The 24,343-nt window shown below is 43.3% G+C and overlaps 1 protein-coding gene across 1 annotated transcript in view; it reads left to right on the plus strand.

Annotated features, from left to right (window-relative positions):
* Nucleotides 1-13,400, plus strand: part of LOC121643869 — a 45,744-nt gene extending 32,344 nt beyond the window's left edge. The window contains exons 11-15 of the mRNA XM_041991456.1: nt 6,974-7,110; nt 7,241-7,435; nt 10,740-10,911; nt 11,632-11,673; nt 12,923-13,400. Coding sequence (XP_041847390.1) covers nt 6,974-7,110; nt 7,241-7,435; nt 10,740-10,911; nt 11,632-11,673; nt 12,923-13,024 — 648 coding nt within the window. The 3' untranslated portion in view covers nt 13,025-13,400. The remainder of the gene's footprint in view (nt 1-6,973; nt 7,111-7,240; nt 7,436-10,739; nt 10,912-11,631; nt 11,674-12,922) is intronic.
* The last annotated feature ends 10,943 nt before the right edge of the window (nt 13,401-24,343 follow it).

Here is a 24,343-nt window from a genome sequence, read left to right on the forward strand (position 1 = left end):
AGAATGGTGTCAGGGTCAGTGGGTGGTCCTCCGGAACTGAATTGACGGGACAGGGCGTCTGGCTTGATGTTCTTCGTGCCTGGTCTGTAAGTGAGGGAAAAGTTAAACCGACCAAAGAATAGTGCCCACCTGGCCTGCCGGGAATTCAGTCTTTTGGCTGACTGAATATACTCCAGGTTGCGATGGTCTGTCCACACGATGAAAGGCTGAGCTGCCACTTCCAGCCAATGTCGCCACTCGTCTAAAGCCAGCTTCACTGCCAAGAGCTCACGTTCACCCACGTCGTAGTTACATTCTGCTGGGGAAAGACGCCGGGAGAAAAACGCACATGGGTGAAGCTCTCCCGACTGCACCGACCGCTGGGACAGGACTGCCCCCACCCCGGTATCTGAGGCATCAACCTCCACCACAAACTGACGTGACGGATCAGGCTGCGTGAGCACCGGAGCAGAGGCAAACCGTTTCTTCAGTTCCTGAAAGGCGTCGTCCGCGCACTTGGACCAGTGAAAGGGGGTCTTGGGGGAGGTCAGCTTGGTGAGCGGGGCGGCTACCTGGCTAAAGTTCTTAATAAACCGGCAGTAGAAATTAGCGAAACCTAAGAAGCGCTGCAATTGCTTCACAGTGTCAGGCATGGGCCAATCCAGAACTGCCTTAACCTTGTCAGGATCCGTCTTCATCTGCCCGCCCATAAACACATAACCCAGAAAGCCAACGGTCTCAGAATGGAATTGACATTTTTCCGCTTTGACATACAGCTTGTTCTCCAGGAGTCTCTGAAGCACCAGACGGACGTGTTTCTTGTGTTCAGACAGGGATTTTGAATAGATGAGTATGTCATCGAGGTAGACGAACACAAACCGATTGAGGAAATCACGGAGAACATCATTGACCAGGGCTTGAAAAACTGCGGGGGCGTTTGTGAGGCCGAAAGGCATGACCAGATACTCAAAATGTCCTAATGGGGTTTTGAATGCCGTTTTCCACTCGTCTCCTTCTTTGACACGGACCAGGTAATAGGCATTCCGGAGGTCTAATTTGGTGAAAACGGTGGAACCAAGCAAGGCGTCAAATGCTGAGTCAATCAGGGATAAGGGATATTTATTATGAACAGTTATTTTGTTTAAACCCCGATAATCAATACAGGACCGCAGAGTTTTGTCTTTCTTGGTGACAAAGAAAAACCCTGCGGCTAAAGGGGAAGACGAGTGTCTGATGATACCTGCATCCAAGGATTCTTGTATGTATTTCTCCAGGGTCTCTCTTTCAGGTCTGGAGATATTGTACAACCTGCTGTTTGGAAGAGAGGACCCTGGTAGCAGGTTTATGGCACAATCGTAGGGCCGGTGAGGTGGTAAGGAGGAGGCTTTGTGCTTGCTGAAGACTTCGGCCAGGTCATGGTATTCACCAGGTACTGATGTCAGGTCCGGGGGCGGGCCTCCGCTACTATCCGTTGCCGTGGGGGGTATGGCTGACCGTAGACAGGCCAGGTGGCACTCCTCACTCCAGCCTATAACGGTTCCGGTGGTCCAGTTAATGTGGGGGTTGTGGAGTGACAGCCAGGGGTGACCAAGAACCAGGGAGCAGTCTGGTGCTGAAATCAACTTAAACTCAATAAGTTCAGTATGATTGCCGGAAAGCTTTAATTTAATGGGTGCAGTGGTGTGGGTTATCTGGGCGATGGTTCTGCCGTCCAGGGCATTAGCAGTTATGGGTCGGGGCAGTGGTATCCGTGGGATCTGTGCTTCTTCCGCCAGACGGGCGTCCAAAAAGCTGTCTTTTGCACCTGAGTCGATCAGAGCCGGTACGGTGAGGGTTTGATCCAAAAAAGTGATGGTTGCCGGGATTTGAGTTTTGGTCTGGGTCTGGCCCGTCAGAATCCCGACCTTAACTGACGGGCCGGATCTTTTGGGCGAACGGGACAGGCGGCACGGAAGTGTCCCAATCCACCACAGTAGAGGCATTCTCCTGCTTGCAGCCGTCTTTGTCGTTCTGATGGAGTAAGGTGCGCCCGCCCCACCTGCATCGGCTCGACACCGGAAGCAGAGGAGGAGTCCAAGGATGGCCAGGCTGGCGGGGTCGGGTCTACCGCTGGGGACGGAACCGTGTAGGAACCCCTGCGGTCTCGGTGCCTCTCCCGGAGGCGGTTATCCAATCGGATGGCCAGGTCGATTAAGGCGTCGAGAGTTTCCGGAAGATCCCGAGTCGCCAGCTCGTCTTTAAGAGTCCCTGTTAGACAGTTCAAGAAATGATCAATTAGTGCTTCAGAATTCCATTTTGAATCGGCGGCCAGGGTCCGAAACTCCACTGAAAATTCAGCCACACTCAAAGTTCCTTGTCTCAGGGACATGAGACGCTTGGCGGCTTCGCGGCCTCGAACTGGACCGTCAAATACTTTCAGCAATTCCTGTGTGAAGAACCGGTAAGTTAAACTATGTAGGGGCGTGGTTTCCAGGAATGCTTCCGCCCACGTAAGAGCTCTGGAAGTCAGAAGACCTATAATGAAAGATGTGTAGGTGCTTGGTATTTGATCAAAGATCAACGAACACTGGAGGAGAAAACCCCGGCACTTCCCCAGATCTCCGGCGAAGGGTCGGGGATCTGGAATGTGAACTTCTCGGACGGGAACGGGCAGAGATGGCGCAGAGACAGGCGGTGCGGCTAGAGGAGTAGAGAGCTGAGACAAACGATCAAGTATGGCAGTCATTTTGCTAGTGACATCATGTAGCTGGGTTTGTAATGCATTCTGGCTGTCTCCGAGGGATCGGAGTACCTGAGAGTGTTGGCCAAGTAGTTGTCCTTGTGAGGATACGGCAAAAAAGAGTTCGCTGTTGGGATCTGTTTTTCCGGCGTCTGGCGTGGCTTGTTTCGATGGATCCATTTGTTAGCTGGATTGTTCTGTCACGGCTGGTGTTGTGGATCCAAGGAAACGAGAGCGAGGATGAGAGAACAAGTGAATGATTTATTATGATAAACAATGGTTATGGAGATGTGGTGGCTGAAGGACGGGCTGGAGCGGGCAGACAGGATTCCTCGAGTGGACCGTGGTTTTCCGGGTCGGGTTCTTGGGGAGAGGGAATACAGGTGAGTAAACAATAAGCAATACGATAGCGACAAGACTTAGTTCACGGCTGGTTACCACAGGCAGTAGTACAATCCAGCGAAGACTGAAGAGTCATCTGGGGTACTTATACGAGAGGAGTCATCAGCCCAATGTCATTCAGCTGCGCCGTCCTGTTGGCGGAGATGCTTCATTCTCCAAATATGGTCAGGCGGAAGGAGGAGAAGTGCGGACCATGACAGTAGCAGCTTTTAATCCCGGTATAAACCAGTCTGTAGCAGCTTTTAATCCCGGTATAAACCAGTCTGTGGCAGTGTTTAATCCCAGTATAAACCAGTCTGTAGCAGCTTTTAATCCCAGTATAAACCAGTGTGTAGCAGCTTTTAATCCCAGTATAAACCAGTCTGTAGCAGCTTTTAATGCCAGTATAAACCACTCAGTAGCAGCTTTTAATCCCAGTATAAACCAGTCTGTAGCAGCTTTTAATCCCAGTATAAACCAGTCTGTAGCAGCTTTTAATCCCGGTATAAACCAGTCTGTGGCAGTGTTTAATCCCAGTATAAACCAGTCTGTAGCAGCTTTTAATCCCAGTATAAACCAGTGTGTAGCAGCTTTTAATCCCAGTATAAACCAGTCTGTAGCAGCTTTTAATGCCAGTATAAACCAGTCAGTAGCAGCTTTTAATCCCAGTATAAACCAGTTTGTAGGAGCTTTTCATGCCAGTATAAACCAGTCTGTAGCAGCTTTTAATCCCGGTATAAACCAGTCTGTAGCAGCTTTTAATCCCAGTATAAACCAGTGTGTAGCAGCTTTTAATCCCAGTATAAACCAGTGTGTAGCAGCTTTTAATCCCAGTATAAACCAGTCTGTAGCAGCTTTTAATCCCAGTATAAACCAGTCTGTAGCAGCTTTTAATCCCGGTATAAACCAGTGTGTAGTAGCTTTCAATCCCGGTATAAACCAGTCTGTAGCAGCTTTTAATCCCAGTATAAACCAGTGTGTAGCAGCTTTTAATCCCAGTATAAACCAGTCTGTAGCAGCTTTTAATGCCAGTATAAACCAGTCAGTAGCAGCTTTTAATCCCAGTATAAACCAGTCTGTAGCAGCTTTTAATCCCAGTATAAACCAGTATGTAGCAGCTTTTAATCCCAGTATAAACCAGTCTGTAGCAGCTTTTAATCCCGGTATAAACCAGTCTGTAGCAGCTTTTAATCCCAGTAAAAACCAGTCTGTAGCAGCTTTTAATCCCAGTATAAACCAGTCTATAACAGCTTTTAATCCCAGTATAAACCAGTCTGTAGCAGCTTTTAATCCCAGTATAAACCAGTCTGTAGCAGCTTCTAATCCTAGTATAAACCAGTCTGTAACAGCTTTTAATCCCAGTATAAACCAGTCTGTAACAGCTTTTAATCCCAGTATAAACCAGTCTGTAGCAGCTTTTAATCCCAGTATAAACCAGTCTGTAGCAGCTTTTAATCCTAGTATAAACCAGTCTGTAACAGCTTTTAATCCCAGTATAAACCAGTCTGTAGCAGCTTTTAATGCCAGTATAAACCAGTGTGTAGCAGCTTTTAATCCCAGTATAAACCAGTCTGTAACAGCTTTTAATCCCGGTATAAACCAGTCTGTAGCAGCTTTTAATCCCAGTATAAACCAGTCTGTGGCAGTGTTTAATCCCAGTATAAACCAGTCTGTAGCAGCTTTTAATCCCAGTGTAAACCAGTGTGTAGCAGCTTTTAATCCCAGTATAAACCAGTCTGTAGCAGCTTTTAATGCCAGTATAAACCAGTCAGTAGCAGCTTTTAATCCCAGTATAAACCAGTTTGTAGCAGCTTTTCATGCCAGTATAAACCAGTCTGTAGCAGCTTTTAATCCCGGTATAAACCAGTCTGTAGCAGCTTTTAATCCCAGTATAAACCAGTGTGTAGCAGCTTTTAATCCCAGTATAAACCAGTCTGTAGCAGCCTTTAATCCCGGTATAAACCAGTCTGTAGCAGCTTTTAATCCCAGTATAAACCAGTCTGTAGCAGCTTTTAATCCCGGTATAAACCAGTCTGTAGCAGCTTTTAATCCCGGTATAAACCAGTCTGTAGCAGCTTTTAATCCCAGTATAAACCAGTCTGTAGCAGCTTTTTATCCCAGTTTAAACCAGTCTGTAGCAGCTTTTAATCCCAGTATAAACCAGTCTGTAGCAGCTTTTAATCCCAGTATAAACCAGTCTGTAACAGCTTTTAATCCCAGTATAAACCAGTCTGTAGCAGCTTTTAATGCCAGTATAAACCAGTCAGTAGCAGCTCTTCATGCCAGTATAAACCAGTCTGTAGCAGCTTTTAATCCCAGTATAAAACAGTCTGTAGCAGCTTTTAATCCCAGTATAAACCAGTCTGTATCAGCTTTTAATCCCAGTATGAACCAGTGTGTAGCAGCTTTTAATCCCAGTATAAACCAGTCTGTAGCAGCTTTTAATCCCAGTATAAACCAGTGTGTAGCAGCTTTTAATCCCAGTATAAACCAGTCTGTAACAGCTTTTAATCCCAGTATAAACCAGTGTGTAGCAGCTTTTAATCCCAGTATAAACCAGTCTGTAGCAGCTTTTAATCCCGGTATGAACCAGTCTGTAGCAGCTTTTAATCCCAGTATAAACCAGTCTGTAGCAGCTTTTAATCCCAGTATAAACCAGTGTGTAGCAGCTTTTAATCCCAGTATAAACCAGTCTGTAGCAGCTTTTAATGCCAGTATAAACCAGTCAGTAGCAGCTGTTAATCCCAGTATAAACCAGTTTGTAGCAGCTTTTCATGCCAGTATAAACCAGTCTGTAGCAGCTTTTAATCCCGGTATAAACCAGTCTGTAGCAGCTTTTAATGCCAGTATAAACCAGTCAGTATCAGCTTTTCATGCCAGTATAAACCAGTCTGTAGCAGCTTTTAATCCCAGTATAAACCAGTCTGTAGCAGCTTTTAATCCCAGTATAAACCAGTTTGTAGCAGCTTTTAATCCTAGTATAAACCAGTCTGTAGCAGCTTTTAATGCCAGTATAAACCAGTCTGTAGCAGACTTTAATCCCAGTATAAACCAGTCTGTAGCAGCTTTTAATCCCAGTATAAACCAGTCTGTAGCAGCTTTTAATCCCAGTATAAACCAGTCTGTAGCAGCTTTTAATCCCAGTATAAACCAGTCTGTAGCAGCTTTTAATCCCAGTATAAACCAGTCTGTAGCAGCTTTTAATCCCAGTATAAACCAGTTTGTAGCAGCTTTTAATCCTAGTATAAACCAGTCTGTAGCAGCTTTTAATGCCAGTATAAACCAGTCTATAAAGTCATGAACATAAAGGGAAAAAAAGTAAATGAATAAATATTAAAAAGCTGTTCACAAATGGGAGTCATCAGCCTGACTCCCATTTCATTTAGTGATTCCATATTGTTTTATTTATTAGTTTGTGTCTTACCAAATGTAGAAAATAAAAGATAAACAAATTATTATACAAATATTTTGAATAAATAACTTCATAAAAAGGGTTATCCTCCAAATATGACACATTTGTTTTACAAAATTATTTTTTTACTTTATAGTTGCAAAATGTAGGGAAAAGTTAATAAAGAAACCAAATAAATTTCACATAAAACATAAAAATATGAATTTACAAAATAAATAAATAGATGCGTAATAGTTTGTGTGTCTGCAATTCCACTTCAAGCTCTTAAAATAAATATTAGAGAGAATTAAAGGCAGAGCTTTATTCAAAGTTAACAAATATGAAAGTATGTTCGGGAGAACTAAAGTCACCATTAACTTTATGTTGTCATGGAAACAAAATCGGATGATCCGTCCTGTGCCGTTAACTTTGAGTGGAAATGGTCGCTGATGATGATGATGATGGTGCAGGGATCATGGTGGGGGTTTCTGACCTGGTTTCAGGTGAACCACGTTGGAGAGGCTGCCACCGTTGTTGTGTCAGAGAGGGCAGTGCCTGACCTGAGAGCAGAGAACAGCCTGGTTGCCTATGGCAACGGGACAGTCAGCATCCACAGTGAGAGATGTTATAAAAGCAACAGGTGAGCTGACACCTGTGCTGAGAAAGCAGGTGTCACACCAGAACCTCAAGCACAGACTTTTAATTGTGTTTCCTGGTCCTGACTGGGTTTGAATAAAGGCGTGTTCCTGATGTAAGCCCTCTCTCTCCAGGACTGGTGCTGGTGTAGAGCCTCTGTACCACAGCAGCTCAGATGAAAGTGTCAGGAAACCTCCTCCTCATCACAGGAAGAAGGATCACTCCACCCCTGCTGCTCAGGGGATCATGGAGTCCCAGTATGAAACTGGTTATACCACTGGAGACACTGGCAATGAGCTGGACCAGGACCACACAGATCACCTGTACAGGTGGGTGCTGAATCTAGAATGAGACCCTTCATAACACTGCAAACCACCAATCAAGATAGTTTTCTAGAAACAGATAAAAGGGGAGTAACATCGATCTGAGACCATTGATCCAAACATTGAGCTGTTATTTATAAGACACAACAAGATGATTTAACCTCTGTTATTATGAATAAGTTGTAGAAACAGTAGACGGAACCTAAAGAGGAGCAGGCTTTACACTGTATCCTGCTTTAATGTCTGCAATTAGAAATGTACTCTTTCAGCTTTCTTTTCTCTCAAAAAATAAAGAATCTAATTGTACATTTAAAGGTACAAAGAATTGTCACTAGGGTGGTACCATCACGGTGCAGTTTTCCTTTCCCCTCCTGCACCTTGGACAGATCACCTGTCAGTTTTTTGTCTTGTTGTTCTGAAGCACTGACTGGAGCCGGTTCTCACCCGGCTGTCGACTTTCATAAAAGGAGCTGTGCCGACATCGTTACCATTGACAGGCAGATCCGAGGTCCAGCTCCTCCTGTGGGAACGTGATGTATCCTACAAGTCGGGGCACAGGGAGCAGTACAGCCTGACCAGACACAACCTTAAGAGGGGGATTAAAAACCAAGGGAGCCAACAGACAGAGGATTGAGAGCCAGTTCTTAATCATGTACGTGTATGGCAGGGCATCCAGCACATAAACAGCAGAGACCTGCCTAAAGGTAACACAGGGCTTAAAGTATTCCGGCACCGTGCCAGTGTTGTGCCCTAAAGTGAATGTCTGCCAGGAACTGATTAGACAGCCATCGCGCAGCTTGTAACACTGTGTCGCTGTTTTCTCTCTGCTCTGCGGCTGTCCCTCTCGGAATCAAACAGACATAATATGGATAAATTACAGCTGCAGAGGTGCTGTAATCGGAAACGATATTCAGGCATGTTGTTTCACCGTTTAGGCTTCAAGTGTTTGCCTTGTTCTTGTTCATTTTTAGAATGTCAAGTCCAAAAGATTTCAGTGTTGATTTACAAAGTTTTCCACTTTGTTTCCACTGATCATGACTGTTTTTTTAACTTACTGCAGTACATTTGCAGCATCTACATGAAAGTGGTCTGCTTTCATTCAAGAGTTATATGTACAGATGACTGACCAACTTGTATCGTACTAGTACCATATAATCACGTTGTGCCAGAAAGTGATTATATGGTACAGCACCTCTCCAGCTGTAATTAATCAGTTCAAGCACATGCAAAAGCAGATTTTCTTTGTTAGTATGGACATACTGTCACTTACATGTGCATGTTATATCAGTTTTATATCGAGAGGATCAGCCGCAGACCAGAGAGAAAAACTGAGTTACACACCGTTAACAAGCTGCGCGATGGCCGTCTAATCAGTTTCTGGCAGACATTCACTTTAGGGCACAACACTGGATCTCCGGCTTTTCACTATGATTCAGGAAAAAAAAAAAACAAACGTTATCTCCAAGTGGTCTTGAACGCAGCATCCAAGCCGATGGGTGTTTCGCCGAAATCAGAAAAAAAGGAGAGTAAAGTCATTAAACCAGGGAAAGACGTCCTAATTGACAACGGCCTTAGAACCAAATGGCTCTGGGCATGGATAGAAGAAGGGGTGGAGACGACAAGCTTTTTGGGAGCTGGTGCCAGAAACTAAGAGCCAGGTAGGCCTACTTGTTTCTTGTGTTGTGCTTGAAGAAGCTGGTGTATGCAACTGGTGGCAAAAACGTTCTATGACTCCACAACGGAGACCCCGGCAGCAGTTCGCGCTCCAACATACAAGTCGTTTGGCGGGAGCAGCAGCCACAGCTGACGTAGCACCCCGGTGACTGATCCGTGTTACAAAGGAGAGGAGTCAAAGCCCAACCAAAAATGAAAGAAGAGAAAGAACAGGAAAAAAACGTGTCAATGAGCTGTGGTGATTGTACTGGAGGCTTCAGTGTAGCAGTTCTCAGTTTCTGAAGTAAACTGTGTTTATTTTCTATCCATTTCTTATGCAGTTTAATCAGGTCTTGGAGCACTTTTTACCTTTTTGTTGCTGTTGTTGTTAATTGAACTGACTTGTAGTTTAGTGTATTAAATTGCATTTGTTTATTTTGTATTTTCTATAACCTAATTTGATATTGTTTTGAACAAAAACGATGGAAATGTTGAAATTTAGAATTACAATGTTATCTAAAGTTCACTGTTGCTCTGTAACTGTTTTTTTTTTTTTTTTTAAATACCCTTTACTAAATTAAATGATTACTAAATTAATAATTTAAATTAATTAGTCTGACTGAGTTTCACATGTCCTTATAACATTATTACCTTTACTTTCTAAAATTCACATTTAAACTGTATGTCATCTTATGCCCTGCCAAGCACAATGCCACAAGTTGTTTGCCTGTAGTGTGTATGCATCAGATCCACTGCACCTCCGCTCCCCAGAAAAAAGTTCAGGCTCAGGATTTTTTTACTTTAAGCCCTGGTAACAACACACCCCTGGCAGAGGAGCTAAATAAGTTTTTTGCCAGGTTTGAGAGACCATCAGATGATGTTGTACCATACGAACCGACCAAGGCTGCCGACACATTCATCCTACTGACATACGAGGTTGAATGTGTCCTGTGATTAATGTCAGAAAAGCAGCAGAGCCTGATGGGATCCCAGCAGGGTTCTCAGGGACTGCTCTTACCAGCTCACAGTGGTTAACAGACATTTTTAATCTCTCCCTGGTGCATGCTGTTGTCCCCCCCGTCTACTACCATCATTCCAGTACCATACCAGTGGGTAGAGTGGCCGTCTTGTAACCCAAGTGTTGCCGGTTCGATCCTCGGTCGAGGTGTCCTTGGGCAAGATACCGAACCCCTAATTGCTCCTGATGGGTCGTGGTTGAGCGCCTTGCATGGCAGCTTCCGCCATCAGTGTGTGAATGAGTGAATGTGATGTATGTAAAGTGCTGGGTATCATTCCGGGTACAGACCATTTACCGTTCTACCATCTTTTCTGTTGATGTTTGTTTGTTGTCTATATATGAAAAATCCAATAAAAACATTGAAATATGATTTTAAATATGTATTTTGTGAATTAGGTGCTGACTCAAGCATCTTCCCTCCACCTTAACGTTTTTTACTAATGAGTCAGAAAACCTCATAAATGATGCAGTTTTCACATTATTTCTTGCTGTAAGGATTTAAATACAGTTTTTATGGCGGCTTCATTGTTCCAAGCTTTATTTTTATGTTTGTAGTAACAATGATAAAAGAATGCCACGTAGTAGTGCTGCTGTCTCCGTAGAGTTGACATATATGAGCGATCACTTGTGTCTCTCCAGGCAGTACCCAGTGATAACGTCAGAGGAGCAGCGCCGTGAATACAAGAAGGAGTTCAACTCGGATCTGGCTCGCTATAAGAGCCTCTGCTCCGAAATGGATCATATTAGTGACCAGATGCACAAACTGAGTCGAGAACTGGACACGCTGGACCAGAACTCTATGAAGTACCAGGTAGTAGAAACAGAGGAAAAGGTAGACCAGACCCAATAGTTTGATTCTCACTTTCATTTCCCTGTTTTTATTTATCTGGGGTTTCGCTTCATTCTTACCATAATGATTGTGGGACATGATCAAGGTCGAGTGTTTTGAGCTACAATTACACTGTTCGATCCTTGATTAAGAATCTTAAGAAAACTCTGCATCAGATTCATGAACATGATCCAAGACCTGTTAATCACATCTTTGCTTGTAGACTGATAAATAACCTCCTCTTCATTGAAGGGACATATGACAGCTGCCCCTAACTAACAGGTTCAAAACGTTCAAAAATCCCTAAAAAAAAGACCGAGAGAGGTGAGACTGAAGAGGTCAGGACAAATCCTTCATCTCCTAATGAAACTAATTATGATAATCAGACTCTTGTAAAAATTGTGTATTATTGAAAGAACTTACTGCAAAAGTAAAGATGCTGCTTGGTGAGCAGGAGTGGGATGAAGAAGCCCATGTTTAGTGGAATAAAAGGGTGAAACCGCTTATCTGTGGCACAGTTTCCAATTCACTTAGTCTTAATTAAAATACTGATATATTTGATTTATTTTAAAATAACCAAATGCTTCAGAAATTACCAAAAGTTTTGCAAATTCGTTCTTAGATTCTGTTGGTGAATGAGACCAAGATGGTTAAACAGCAGGTAACAGAAACCAATGACAGCATTTCTGTTTCCATCTGCAGGGAGTTGCAGATGAGTACAAACGACTGAAAGACCTGAAGAAGGTGAGCGGATGGATGATGGATGGATGGATGATGGATGGACGGATGATGGACGGATGGATGGATGATGGACGGATGATGGATGGATGGATGGATGGATGGATGGATGGATGGACGGATGATGGATGGATGGATGGATGGATGGATGGATGGATGGATGGTGGATGGATGGATGGATGGATGGACGAATGATGGACGGATAGAGGGATGGATGGATGGATGGATGGATGATGGATGGACGGATGATGGATGGATGGATGGATGGTGGATGGAGGGATGGACGGATGATGGATGGATGATGGACGGATGGATGGATGAATGATGGACCAATGGATGGACGGATGGATGATGGACGGATGATGGACGGATGGATGGATGATGGATGAACGAATGGTGGATGGATGGACGAATGGATGGATGGATGATGGATGTTGGATGGATGGATGGATGGATGGATGATGGATGGATGGATGGACAAATGGTGGATGGATGGATGGATGATGGATGGATAGTCTGACACATTCTCATAAACAAAGAATTTTAGATTTGTTCATACATGTAACGGGTAAGCCGGCAGGGCAGCGCCATGAAGGTCCACCATCTTGAAGTTAAAGCCACCAGCAAGGGACAAATATTACCAACTACGTGTTTCCCTGCAAGCCAGCGCACAGAGAGACTCGGGAGGAGAAGATAAAGGAGAGGATTACTACCCTGCAAGTTGGAAAATGTGTTAATTTGTTATTGACAGACATGCAGGACCACGCAGCAGCAGCACGGGAGCCGTTTCACCATCACCTGGTCTTTTCCCATACAGATCCATTCCCTGAAAACTGAAAACCGTTGATCATCTTTTCTTCTTTACAGTGTAGTTGTGAATTGTGTTTGTAATGTGACAAAATGTGAAATAGTTGGAAGGATTGGGATTCTTTATCAAGGCACTGTAACATGTAAATTCTCTGGCTAAATAATGTCACACAATAAGTTATAATTACTCAGGAAAGTGAATAATCATGAAGTAACCCAGTTTGGAGGCATACGTGTCTATAAACCTACTGTAACCGCTTTTATGGAACAAAACAAATGCAAGATCACATAACAATGTGTCATTTACAGCGGTTTCCATATTTTAACAGTGATGTAGTCATCTCATCTAACTCTGTAAAACTGACCAAGGACACAATTTCTACAAACCAAACTGACCACAACTGCTAATGTTTGATATCACTTTCTTTTCTGTTTTATTGTTTTACAGACTCCAGATTATCAAGCAAAGAAGAAGCAGAGCAAAGAACTTCGGCAAAAACTTTTCCACATTAAACGTCTGGTGAAAATCTACGACCAGGGTATCTGTTAGTGGGGTGGTCATCTCTTCCCGTGCCTCGTTTCTCATTGCATTAACCTGAGACGAGAGGAAACAAAAGGCAATTTAATAAAAAAAGGGGAATCATTTCTAACTTTCATCTTCCTGCCTCTGTCAGATGAATGTTAACGGTGTGCTGTGCCACTTTTAAGATTTCCTTAGAGGATGTGCATCCTAGTTTCTGACTAATCCAGGAAGGCTCTTCTCCAGCTGCATTTAAAAACATAGAGACATCCTTCAAAGAGGCACCTGGATCGATTTGTTCAGGATTGGAGGATGGAGGACAGACGGGATGGCCCAAAACTGATATCAGAAAAGACTGGACTCAGTACATACACCCCACTGAGGTCCTTGCAAATTCTTTTATTTTTTTTTTTTATTTTATTTTATTTTTTTTTTGTCAGGACAGAGCTGATGTTGGACTGATGTCTCTATGTAATGTACCTGATGCTGAATGGATAAAAATAAAGGAAAATGCAGATCCAAAGAAAAGAAGATTTTATCTTTAACTTTGATTTCATTAAGAAAATAGTTCTCATCTCAATGTGTCATAGGATTCATTTGATTTGTTAATAAAGATCCTTTCCTGCATTTCAGATGTGATGAAGGCCATTTATAAGCAGTCTGGTGAATAAAAAGATAATGAGGCGATGTCAATGTATGATTGTAATCACGATTTACCTCTGTATTTAAGCCAGGCTACGTTTCTGTTTAAAGTACCGGGTAGAACCAGGCAATCTTTAGACCCTCAGACAGAACTGGAACCATCTTTCATCAGTACCACAGGCGGTTTATTTATAAGGATGATCAGGCGACGCACCACCCAAGGGGAAAAAGCAGGGTTTTTTTTCTTTCACATTCTTACACAATATTAAGGTAGTTTCTAATTCTCTGACCCTTTAATCTGAGGCAGCTGTAGCATTCGTCTTCCAACTGCAGGGCCGATGGATCGATTCCAGGCTTTCCCTGACTACATGTCAAAGTGTCCTTGGCTAAGACACTAAATCCCACGTTGCCTCCTGATGTGCCTATCGGGGAATGAGTGTAAGTGTGAATGGATGAATGTGACATGTAGTGCACTTTGAGTGGTCAAGCTAACTGGAAAAGCACTGTATAAGTGCAGACCATTACCATTTTACCATCTATATGTCAATGTCCAATCCATGTAAGGCGGTGCTCCATGAGCTCCATTAAGCTTGCCCAAATGTACTATTGTCATACTAACATAAAAAACACTAGCATCATGCTATGAGTGAGACACAGTCAGGTTTAGTAGCATGGCAAATCTACAGATAAACTCCATAATTTCTTTAAAAGAAAATCCTTTCAGTCGTCGTAGTGGTGAGGAAAAATTGGTTACTATAGAATTATGAAACCCAAACACAGTTGGATGAGAGCTACAGGCTAGCGGTGCGTCGTCCCCACGATGAGGTGAAGGAGAACCGACCCATCCTAGCGCGACTCATCGACTGCGTGAAGTGTTTGAGTTAGCCTTAAGAGGGAAACATGAAAGTGAAGGCTCCAACAACCCAGGCTTTTCCATGGCCTTGTTGACTTGGTGGCATCATTAGACGAGGTACTTGAGAAGCACTTAAAAACAGAGGGAGCTCCTGGAGAGCATGCTAGCTGTCATCCGAGCCCATATAATGGAGGAGGTCAAGTCTGCTACGTTTGTGACCATCCAAGTAGATGAGATGACCGACGTGTCAACACAGACTCAGCTGGTGCTTGAGTTGCAGTACACTGATGCTCATCATGAGGTTAAGGAGTGTTTCTTCAAGTTTCTCCCTGTTCTGGACGCTTCCATTGCTGGCGCTCTTTTGGATGGACTGAGTGATGTTTGTCGGCTTGTGACAGAGAAGCTCATTGGACAAACATACCACAATGTCAGAAATGCCCATTATGTGCACTGTTATGCACACCAGCTGAACCAGATTATGCAGCAGTGAGAGTTTTCTAATCTGATCTGGGAGGCATTGCCAGTTTTCTACCCGCTCACCCAAACGCATCAGCGTACTTGACCAGATTGTTGCACGAAGGCTTCCAAGAGTGTCACCCACAAGATAGAACTTCAGAAGCGGAGTCGTGAACGCCGCCTACGAGAACCCAGATGACCTGATGCAGTGTTTTAATTCATCGTTACATTGGGTCCATGTGACAGCAGCACAGTGAGGAAGGCATCTGGTTTCCTGAGGAGGCTGCAAGGTGAGGACTTCCAGTTTTTCCTGTAGCTGTTTCATCAGATAATGCCTCATGGACATGCTGTACCTGCAGCTCAGAAGGACATGGATGCAGTTTTCATCAAATGTGTCCTCCAGAGCTACAAATGAGCAGCTTAATTCAATCCAATAAACCAGTCGTTTCATATATTCTGCTTCTGCATTTTATGAAAAATGTGTTTCCATGTTGATATTGTCAGGTAATTAAAGGTGTCATCACCTGGTCTTTTCATGCATCCACTGTCCTTCAAGTGTCTCTAAATATTTTTGAAGACTTATTAAACAAAAAAAACTTAAAAATTGAGCTTGTTCTAACCCTTTGCTCATACCAAAACTTTGTCCCGTGAGAGTTCATGCGAGCTTTTGACTAATGTTAATGAGGTGCGTGCTGATTGGCCGCAGGGAGGCCAGAGTTGGAAGGGGGGCTGGCCCAGTGCATCCGACTCCAAAACTCAGCCATTTATGTTTGAACCAGACTCCGAGCCTGAGAGTTAAGATACAGAGATGGTGCAAGAAGCATGTTTACAACAAAATGTTTACAAAAATTTACGGGGCAGAGCACTTCACCCCACTTATAAAAAAGAAAACATGGGGGTCATTTGTACATTGCAGGGGGTTAAACTTTTAGGCTCGCCCCTTAGCATTAGCATTAGCATTAGCATTAGGTGCGTCAGCAGTAAACCATGACTTTATATTATTATATCATTCCACACCAAAGAGGGGCTGGCTTATTCAAATGTGATGACAAAATTCCAGGAGCAAATTAAAATCACGTGTTAGCGAGAGTTTACCTTGTTGGCGGTTCTGCGGTGAACAAAGGGCCCAGATGGAAAAACACGCCCATCTTCAAAAGAGACTTTCAGAGAAGTTAACATTTCGGTCCAACACCAATACACATGTTTTAAAAAGTGCAGTTACCGAGTGATGACTCCTTTACATAGTGGGTGATAGGTGTGTATTAGTCAAGGCAAATTTATGTGTATAGCACATTTTGTGTACAAGAAAATTCAAAGTACTTTATGTTAAACATTTAAAGCATCACAGCGAGGAGCAGTAAGCAATAACAAGTGCATTTAAAATAAACTTAAAAGAAATAAAAGAAATGAAATATTAACAGTGCAAAAAAAAACAAAAATAAAATAGATAAAGTGCCAGAAACAGCAGAAATTAACAGTTGTTCTGATAAAAGGCAGCAAATAGAAAAGTTTAAACCCTGATGTAAAACTGCTGAGTCAGAAAACCTGCAGTTTTCTGGGAGCTTGTTCCACATGTGAGGAGCATAAAAGCTGAACGCTGCCTCTCCACGTTTAGTTCTGACTCTGGGAACATTAAATAGACCTGACCCTGATGACCTGAGAGATTTGAATCATAACCAACCAGAAGATCCTGGATGGATTCTGGTCCTAAACCATTCAGGTCTTTGTAAACTAACAGCAGGAAGCCAGTGTAAAGATCTGAGGACTGGAGTTCTAGGATCTACCTTCCTGGTCTTAGTGAGGACTGGAGGTCTAGGATCTACTTTCCTGGTCTTAGTGAGGACTGGAGTTCTAGGATCTACTTTCCTGGTCTTAGTGAGGACTGGAGTTCTAGAATCTACTTTCCTGGTCTTAGTGAGGACTGGAGTTCTAGAATCTACTTACGTGGTCGTAGTGAGAACTGGAGCAACAGCGTTCTGGACTAACTGCAGGTGTCTGATGGACTTTTTAGGGAGACCTGTGAGGACAGCATTACAGTAGTCCAGTCTACTAAAGATAAATGTTTTTCTAAATCCTGCTGAGTCATCAGTCCTTTAATCCTCCAGATGTTCTTTAAGTGATAACAGGCCGACTTCACAGCTGTCTTGATATAACTGCTAAAATCCAGGCCTGAGTCCAGGACTACTCCCAGGTCTGAGTTCAGGACTACTCCCAGGTCTGAGTCCAGGACTACTCCCAGGTTTTTGGCTTGGCTGGTAGTTTTGAACTTTGCTGTTTGAAGCTGAGAACTGACTTTTAATCTTTCTTCTTGGGCTCCAAAAACTATTATTTCAGTTTAGTCTTCATTTAACTGACGGAAGTTCTGGCCCATCCGATCTTTAATCTGATCCATGCAGGTGATCAGAGTCTGGATCGGACTGTGGTCTCCTGGTGAGATGGTTATGTAGATGGGTGTGTCATCAGCATAACTGTGGAAACATGTTTAGTTGTTTCCATAATGTTTGCGAGTGGCAGCATGTAGATGTTGAACAGCAGTGGCTCCAGGATGGAGCCTTGGGGAACTCCACAGGTTATTAACCTCTGTTTTGGCTTTTTGTTGACAATAACAGCATCTCAAAGAAAACTCAGGAATGATCAGACAGAGCAACATCCATCACCATAACCTGGGAAACATTCAGACCTTTAGAGACGACCAGATCCAGACAGGGTCCTCTGGTCCACATGCTGAGTTAAACCAAAGTTATCAAGAGCACAGTTCTTTGGTTGCTCTGTCCTCCGGGTTCTCAGCATGAATGTCGGAATCACCAACAATAACTACACCGTCAGAGTCGACAGATTACTGACAGCAGTTCACAACGTCTTCAGAAATGCTGCTCAGTGTTTAGGTGGCCTGTGTATGTCAAGGACCACCACACGAGACGGCAGGTCATCTGGAGAGACACAAAGTTTTTCTAAGATACCTGATGCGATGGAGGGAGTCATTAAAGCAAACAGCCCCTCCTCCACCTTTCTGATGTGATCTAGCACCACCCACAGAGCTGAAGTCTGGAGGGGTCGCTTCTACAAGAACAAGCATAATTTTCTGTCTGAACAGCTTTCTGGTCAAAACTAAACATTATCTTTGTGCTTTGTAATAAAATCATTGATTAAATGTTTTTCCAGCCAAAGATGGACAGCACAAGTTAAAAAAAAAAAAAAAAAAAAGATAAATGTATAGAATGTATTGGATGAATCTGGCTTCTCTGAACATTTACCAGTCTTACTGTTGCCTATTAAAACAGGGATTAAGGAAACTACTTGCATGTTGGGCCCGGCTTATCCTGGAGAGCCATGAGTACCCACAGAGCTGCAGCCAGGGACCAGCACAGATCCATCAGATGCTGGTTGTTATTAGGCTGGAGACAGATGAGGAGTTTGGTTCCGTCCTGGAGGGAGGGGAGGTGGGTGCTGGGACGACTGGGTCAGAGCTCGCTGGGGAACTGGTGGGGGAGGATGAAGTGGGATGGGAGGTGAAATCTAGGAGGGGTGGGGAGGATGGGGTGAGGAAAGGTGACCTAGATGGAGGATGATGAGATGAAGGGGGTGGGTCCTTGCTGGAAGCTTTGGGGGGTACTTCAGGAGGGGCTGGGGTGGTTTTTCTCCAGGTTTCCTCTAGACTCTGTCTCATCACGTTGTTCTGGTCTCTCTTGTCTGTTGTCGTTATCTGAGGGAACAGAGTGTTCAGAAAATAAACCAGTTTGGAGGTGAACAGTCTCACTCTTGACCTGTTCAGCCAGAATCCATCTGGCTTAAAAAAGTTCCTGCAGTCCCAGAAGAAGCTGAAATTGTCTATAAATGAACGGGATGTGGTACATGCAGCCGACAGCCTGCTGGATCTCTCCACTCCTCTGATTGAAGGGAGTGGCCACTGATGAATATCCGGGCATCCAGACAGCTGATTGTATCCTCAGATTGTTGTTTCAAGACATCGTTCCTACCCACATGCAGGATGAGCTTTTCCACCGTCAGGAAGCCACATCTGATCCCATCTCCTTGGGAAAGCTCACAACTTTAGTAGGTTTTCCACATGTTTCTCACGTCTTTCACACCAAAGTCACCAACAACCAGAGTCTGAAGCCCGGCCGTCTGCTTTTACTTTCTGAGATGTTCTTTGTGTGGCAAGCGAGTGGGTTAGGTGACAAAGCGAACTGGGGAATTTCACCCCAGTAAAGATAAAAAAGGAACCACGGGTTCTTATGCACCAGGACAACAGATTAGATTACCTAAATACTCTAGTTTATTAATATACAACTTGAAATCATGACATAAAAGATTTGCTATTAGTCCCCTCCGGTCACTATAGGCCAGGGTACTGCATGTCATTAAAAACCAAACAACCTGTTAACAATTGGAAACATAACATGCTAACAAAATCATATAATAAAGTCCAAAACAATTAAAAATGCAAACAAAATCAAACCTTGCAAGTCAGTTAAAAACAGCTTGTAGTCTAGATGATTTATCAGGAGCTCAGCCAGGCGCTTGTACCAGATGAGGTGGAACCCAGCAGGGAAGATGTGTCCAATGAGCAAGCAGTGCTTAATAAAAATGGACCCAGGCAATATAGCAGAGAACCCAGGGACGCCATAGCAAAATCCGACTTACAACGCCCAGCCAACCTATATGTCTACAAACATGAAATTAGATAAGTTTCATATTTAAAACATAAAGCATTATGGGCTAGATGTCCTATCAGCGAGTGAAGCCTCCCCTGCTCGAAGGATGAAGGGAACTGCATCCAGACACCAAACTCCCAGATGATGGAGAAGGCAGCTTGGCCTGATGCTAAGTTACCGCAGCAGCCGAGAGAGAGAGAGAGAGAAAGAGACAATCCACCTGGCAAAGGCAGAACCAATAGAGGCTGTCCCAACCACGGCCAGCAAACTGTCACACTGCAGACACAATTAAGTGGCTGTCATAGGATAGCTTTGCTGACCACAAGCAACACTAATGACACTTCCAGTAAATCAGAGTCCCCTGAAAAGACTAGCCGCGCCCACTGCCAACCAGCCCCAGAAGAGAAAAAGCCACACACTATAAAACTTCCTGATCTGCTCTATAATTAGCCCTAGATGGGTCACCTCTGCTGGGTGCAAATTGGAGGGAACATAAATGGTGGAAGTCTTTCCCACCACATTCGTCTGACCCTAGTGCATAGGGAGATTTTATCCCAGTCATCAGATGTAGATCCAGATTCCTGCAGCAGTGGAGCTAACATATTCTGTAGCTACATGTCTGCTTGTTGAGGAGGAGACTTGTTAGTTTTCCTTCTAACAGCTGGCCATGACTGTGTCTTGTTAATGAGAGGGGTTGAGGAGGTGTTTGGTCTGGATGGCAGAGCAGGCCAGCCGGTCGTGTCCCTAATCTCAGCAAACTGGGCTCTGCCTGTTACTCGTCCTCCCTTTTCCCTGTGAGATGATTTACTCTTCGGCCTTGCACCAAGAGCATTCCAGGGAGAACTATCAGTGAAAGAGTTATTACCTTCTACACCACCCTGTTTCTGTCTAGCCATGTTTGTGCTAATTAGCTATGTGTTAGCAATCTTGTCTGCTGTTTTTATTATAATTATTATTATTATTAAAGGCAAAGTTGTATAATTTTCATACAATCCATTCACTTCCACATTCACCTAGAGCCAATGGATCTTTGTTTCCAGCATGGTAATCTTCTGTAGACGTTTGTAATAGTCATCTTTAGAGACGATAGGCATCTTGCGGCTAGTTAGCTTTAGCTCCTGAGAGCTGCAGATAAGGCTTCTGCTATTTGTAGGCCACGCTGACGTGACACTGACAAGATTGTAAAAGCCATAAAAAATAATAGTATTCAACCAAATCTACCACAAAATACAGTCCCAGTGATTAATCCAGGAGCTGTTGCTCATAAATTTCTTGATTAGAAAAATAAGAATATTAGCAGAAAAATGCAAGTGGAGGAGAGAATGAAGCAGCAAAACATCAGCAGGGGACAGAAGCAGCAGCAAGAGGGGTTACAAGTAATTTTGTCATCAGTCCCTAAACAGGATGCCCTGACACAGTTACATCAGGAACACGGGCATCAGGGTGTAGAACGCACCACTGAGCTGGTGTGTCAGCACTGTTATTGGCCTGGGATGTCAACAGACATCAAGAAATGGGTTCAAGCGTGCCAGCACTGCCAGGTTGCAAAAGACAGATCCTGTATCCAGCAGTTTTAAGGGTCACTTGCTGGCTCTGAGGCCAAAAGAAATTGTTGCCATGGATTTCATCCTGCTAGAACCTTCATGGAATAGATTGGAGAATATCTTGGTGATGACTGATGTATTTAGTATTTAGTAAGAACACAGTAACTCATGATCTACTGTTGCCCAGGTTCTGATGACAGAGTGGTTTTTCAGGTTCGGTGTTCTGAGTCGGATTCACTCAGACCAAGGCTGAAGCTTTGAAAGTACCCTAATTCAGCAGCTCTGTCACTTGTACGGGGTAACAAAGTGACATACCACCCCGTACCATCTGGCTGGGAATGGACAATGTGAACGGTTCAATAGGACCTTCCATAATCTCGTGCACATGCTATCGTTCTCTCGGAAGCATGATCAGGCTTCCTGTCTCCCACAGGTGCTGTTCTAATACCACCAGGGAGTCTCCATTCTTTTTGATGTTTTGTTGAACTCTGAATCCCTGTGGACGTCTTGTTGGGTGGCATCCCAGACCCTGTGCCAGGTGAAGTGGATAACTGGGTGATCGAACACCAGGCCAGACATGGCTTTCCAACATGCCTGAGACCAGTTGCTGGTGGCACATGAGCACCGAAAGGTGCACCATGATCAGGGTATACGTTAGGGTCCTTTACAGCTGAGACCTCTGTGATTACAGTGCTAGAGGTTGTCATAGGACATGAACATCTGGAGCCTGTAATGGGAAAATTATACACATAACCCTTATACTGTGTAATCTTACACTTTGTATTATTAAAACCATGGCTTATATTTCACTGAGCAGAACGACCTGTACCCAGAAAATATTTAGTAATGAGCTCTTCTTTCTTATCACACCGCTGTTAACATTCTTCAGAAACTTTGTACCAGTTCGAGCAGGGTCTGAAGACAGTGTACTGAGGATTTGCTTCATCGACCTTGATGATATCACGTCATGCGAGTCTATATTAAGGGATTAATAAAGTATTTCTGATCTGATCTGATCTGATTAACCAAGCCCATGTGTATCTCTGCGGACTCGCTCAGCCAAAGCTGTTTGACTGTGTGACTCCCATTGCTGATCAGCTCTTAATAAAAATACTTTGTATGATTTTCACTTAGTGTGTGATCTTTGATAATAAAATTCCACAACAATCTTGGCGTTGTCGAGCAGGATATCTTGAGTGACTGACCGGAGGACCAGAACCTGTGATTGCTCATCCTGAAGGATACTTCAGCCCCTGGGTCAGCCTTAACCGTTAGGGGACGGCGGAGGGACTCCGTTCAGGCACCACTGATATCCAGAACGAAGTCTGCGTGTGGAGCAGCACACACGGTGAGAAGTTTTCATATCGGACTCCCATTTACCACCCTTTTCTCACTATCTTATGAAAATAGGGTAGGAATCCCACTATCTTGTGAAAGCAGGGTAGGTCACTATTCTACTGAGGTAGGGTAGGTTAGTCCGGCACTGAAGTAAAAACTTCGGTGGAAATAAGAGGCTTTTTAGTCATTTTTGTGCCTGAGTGTGGGCTACTCGAAGAAGAAAAAAACAACAGGAGACGTCCTAGTTGCAAAATGGGAAACACACCTGGTAAGGAGAAGGAGGGTGAGTGGGACACCCCAATATGTAAGAAAGGAAAAAAAAAAAAAAAAGGCCAAGCAGAATAATATTTAATGCATAAATATAAGTAATAAAATAAATACATAAATAAGTCAAATAGGTGCACCATATAAAATAAATAAAAAAGAAATGAATATATAATAAATAAAATAAGTGAATTACTGAAACATAAAAGGAAAGAATAATAAAACCAAATAAGAAGATAAATAAAAAAAAAAAGTCAAAGCAGAGAGTGTGTGAGTGTGTATGTGTGGCTGGAGATTCTCTCACATTTCGAAGCAGCGGAGAGAGGGGACACCTTGCTGGTAATCACGACAATTTAAGTAGGATATGAGAAATCTCATGAAGAAATAAAATGGGTACTTTTAACAGTAAAAACTAAATTAGAAGGATATGCTAAATTTATGCCTGGAAAAGATCCAGTTAATGTAAAATGATCTGATCAGGCTGAGGAAATGTTTTGCTCTGCTCCAGAATACTTAATACACACAAGGACACTTTTGGGTTGTAAAAGCTGGTTGTCTGTTTGGAAAGAAAAATAGGAGTCTCAGCTGACTTGTATTTGCATTTATAAAATATTTTCATAAGAATTTCATTCCTTTCTTATGGTCACCTTCATCACGATGCTTTGATTTTACTGGATTCTTTCTACTTAATTTGTGTTTAAAAATGACTGAATATCAGTAATTTATTTTTTCTGCAAATTTAACTGACCTGGTTGATGGACAATTGGACACACACACATACATACCAACACACACGCAAGCTCACAGTATATATATATATATTTATATATATATTCTTTTAAACTTGTCAAATGTGAACAATTTTTACCTTAAAAGAAATGAGATCTGTTAAATCTGAACAACACTTTGCTTGCAATGAAGAATGCTTTTGCTTATACACACACATACATGGGAGAATTTATTTTTAGCACTATCAAATCTCTGAGAGAAAACACTTGCAACTTTCCTCAGACACATACACACAGTCTATAGGATAAATATTAACCCAGTTTTCCTTTTTCTCCTTTTCTTCCTCCCTCCGTCCCCGTCTCTGTCGGAGACACTCTCTCCTGAAGCTCACAGGCTGCACACCTGACCCGACTCAGTTCTTCCGCCGGGATAAAAGCCAGCAGAGACCCACTGATAGATAAAAAAATCTATTACCATCATGTCCTACGAACTGATACTGATGTCCACCCCTACCAGCTCCACCTGATGCTCTATATGATTCCTCACATTACTGCCGTCATTCATTCCTCCCTCACCACCGTTCCACTAGCCTTCAAGACTGCTACTGTCACTCCGATCATCAAAAAATCTGGTGCTGATCCATCTGACTTCAATAACCTTCATCCCATTTCTAATCTTCCCTTTCTCTCCAAAATTCTGGAAAAGGTTGTCGCCTCTCAGCTCCACAAACACCTCACTAACAATAACCTTTACGAACAATTCCAGTCTGGCTTCCGTCCTTTTCACAGCACAGAATCTGCTCTGCTAAAAATCACCAACGACCTGCTGATGGCGGCTGACTCCGGTCTTCTCACAATCCTCATCCTCT

Source organism: Melanotaenia boesemani, chromosome 8 (genome assembly GCF_017639745.1).
Source record: "Melanotaenia boesemani isolate fMelBoe1 chromosome 8, fMelBoe1.pri, whole genome shotgun sequence".
NCBI lineage: Eukaryota > Metazoa > Chordata > Actinopteri > Atheriniformes > Melanotaeniidae > Melanotaenia > Melanotaenia boesemani.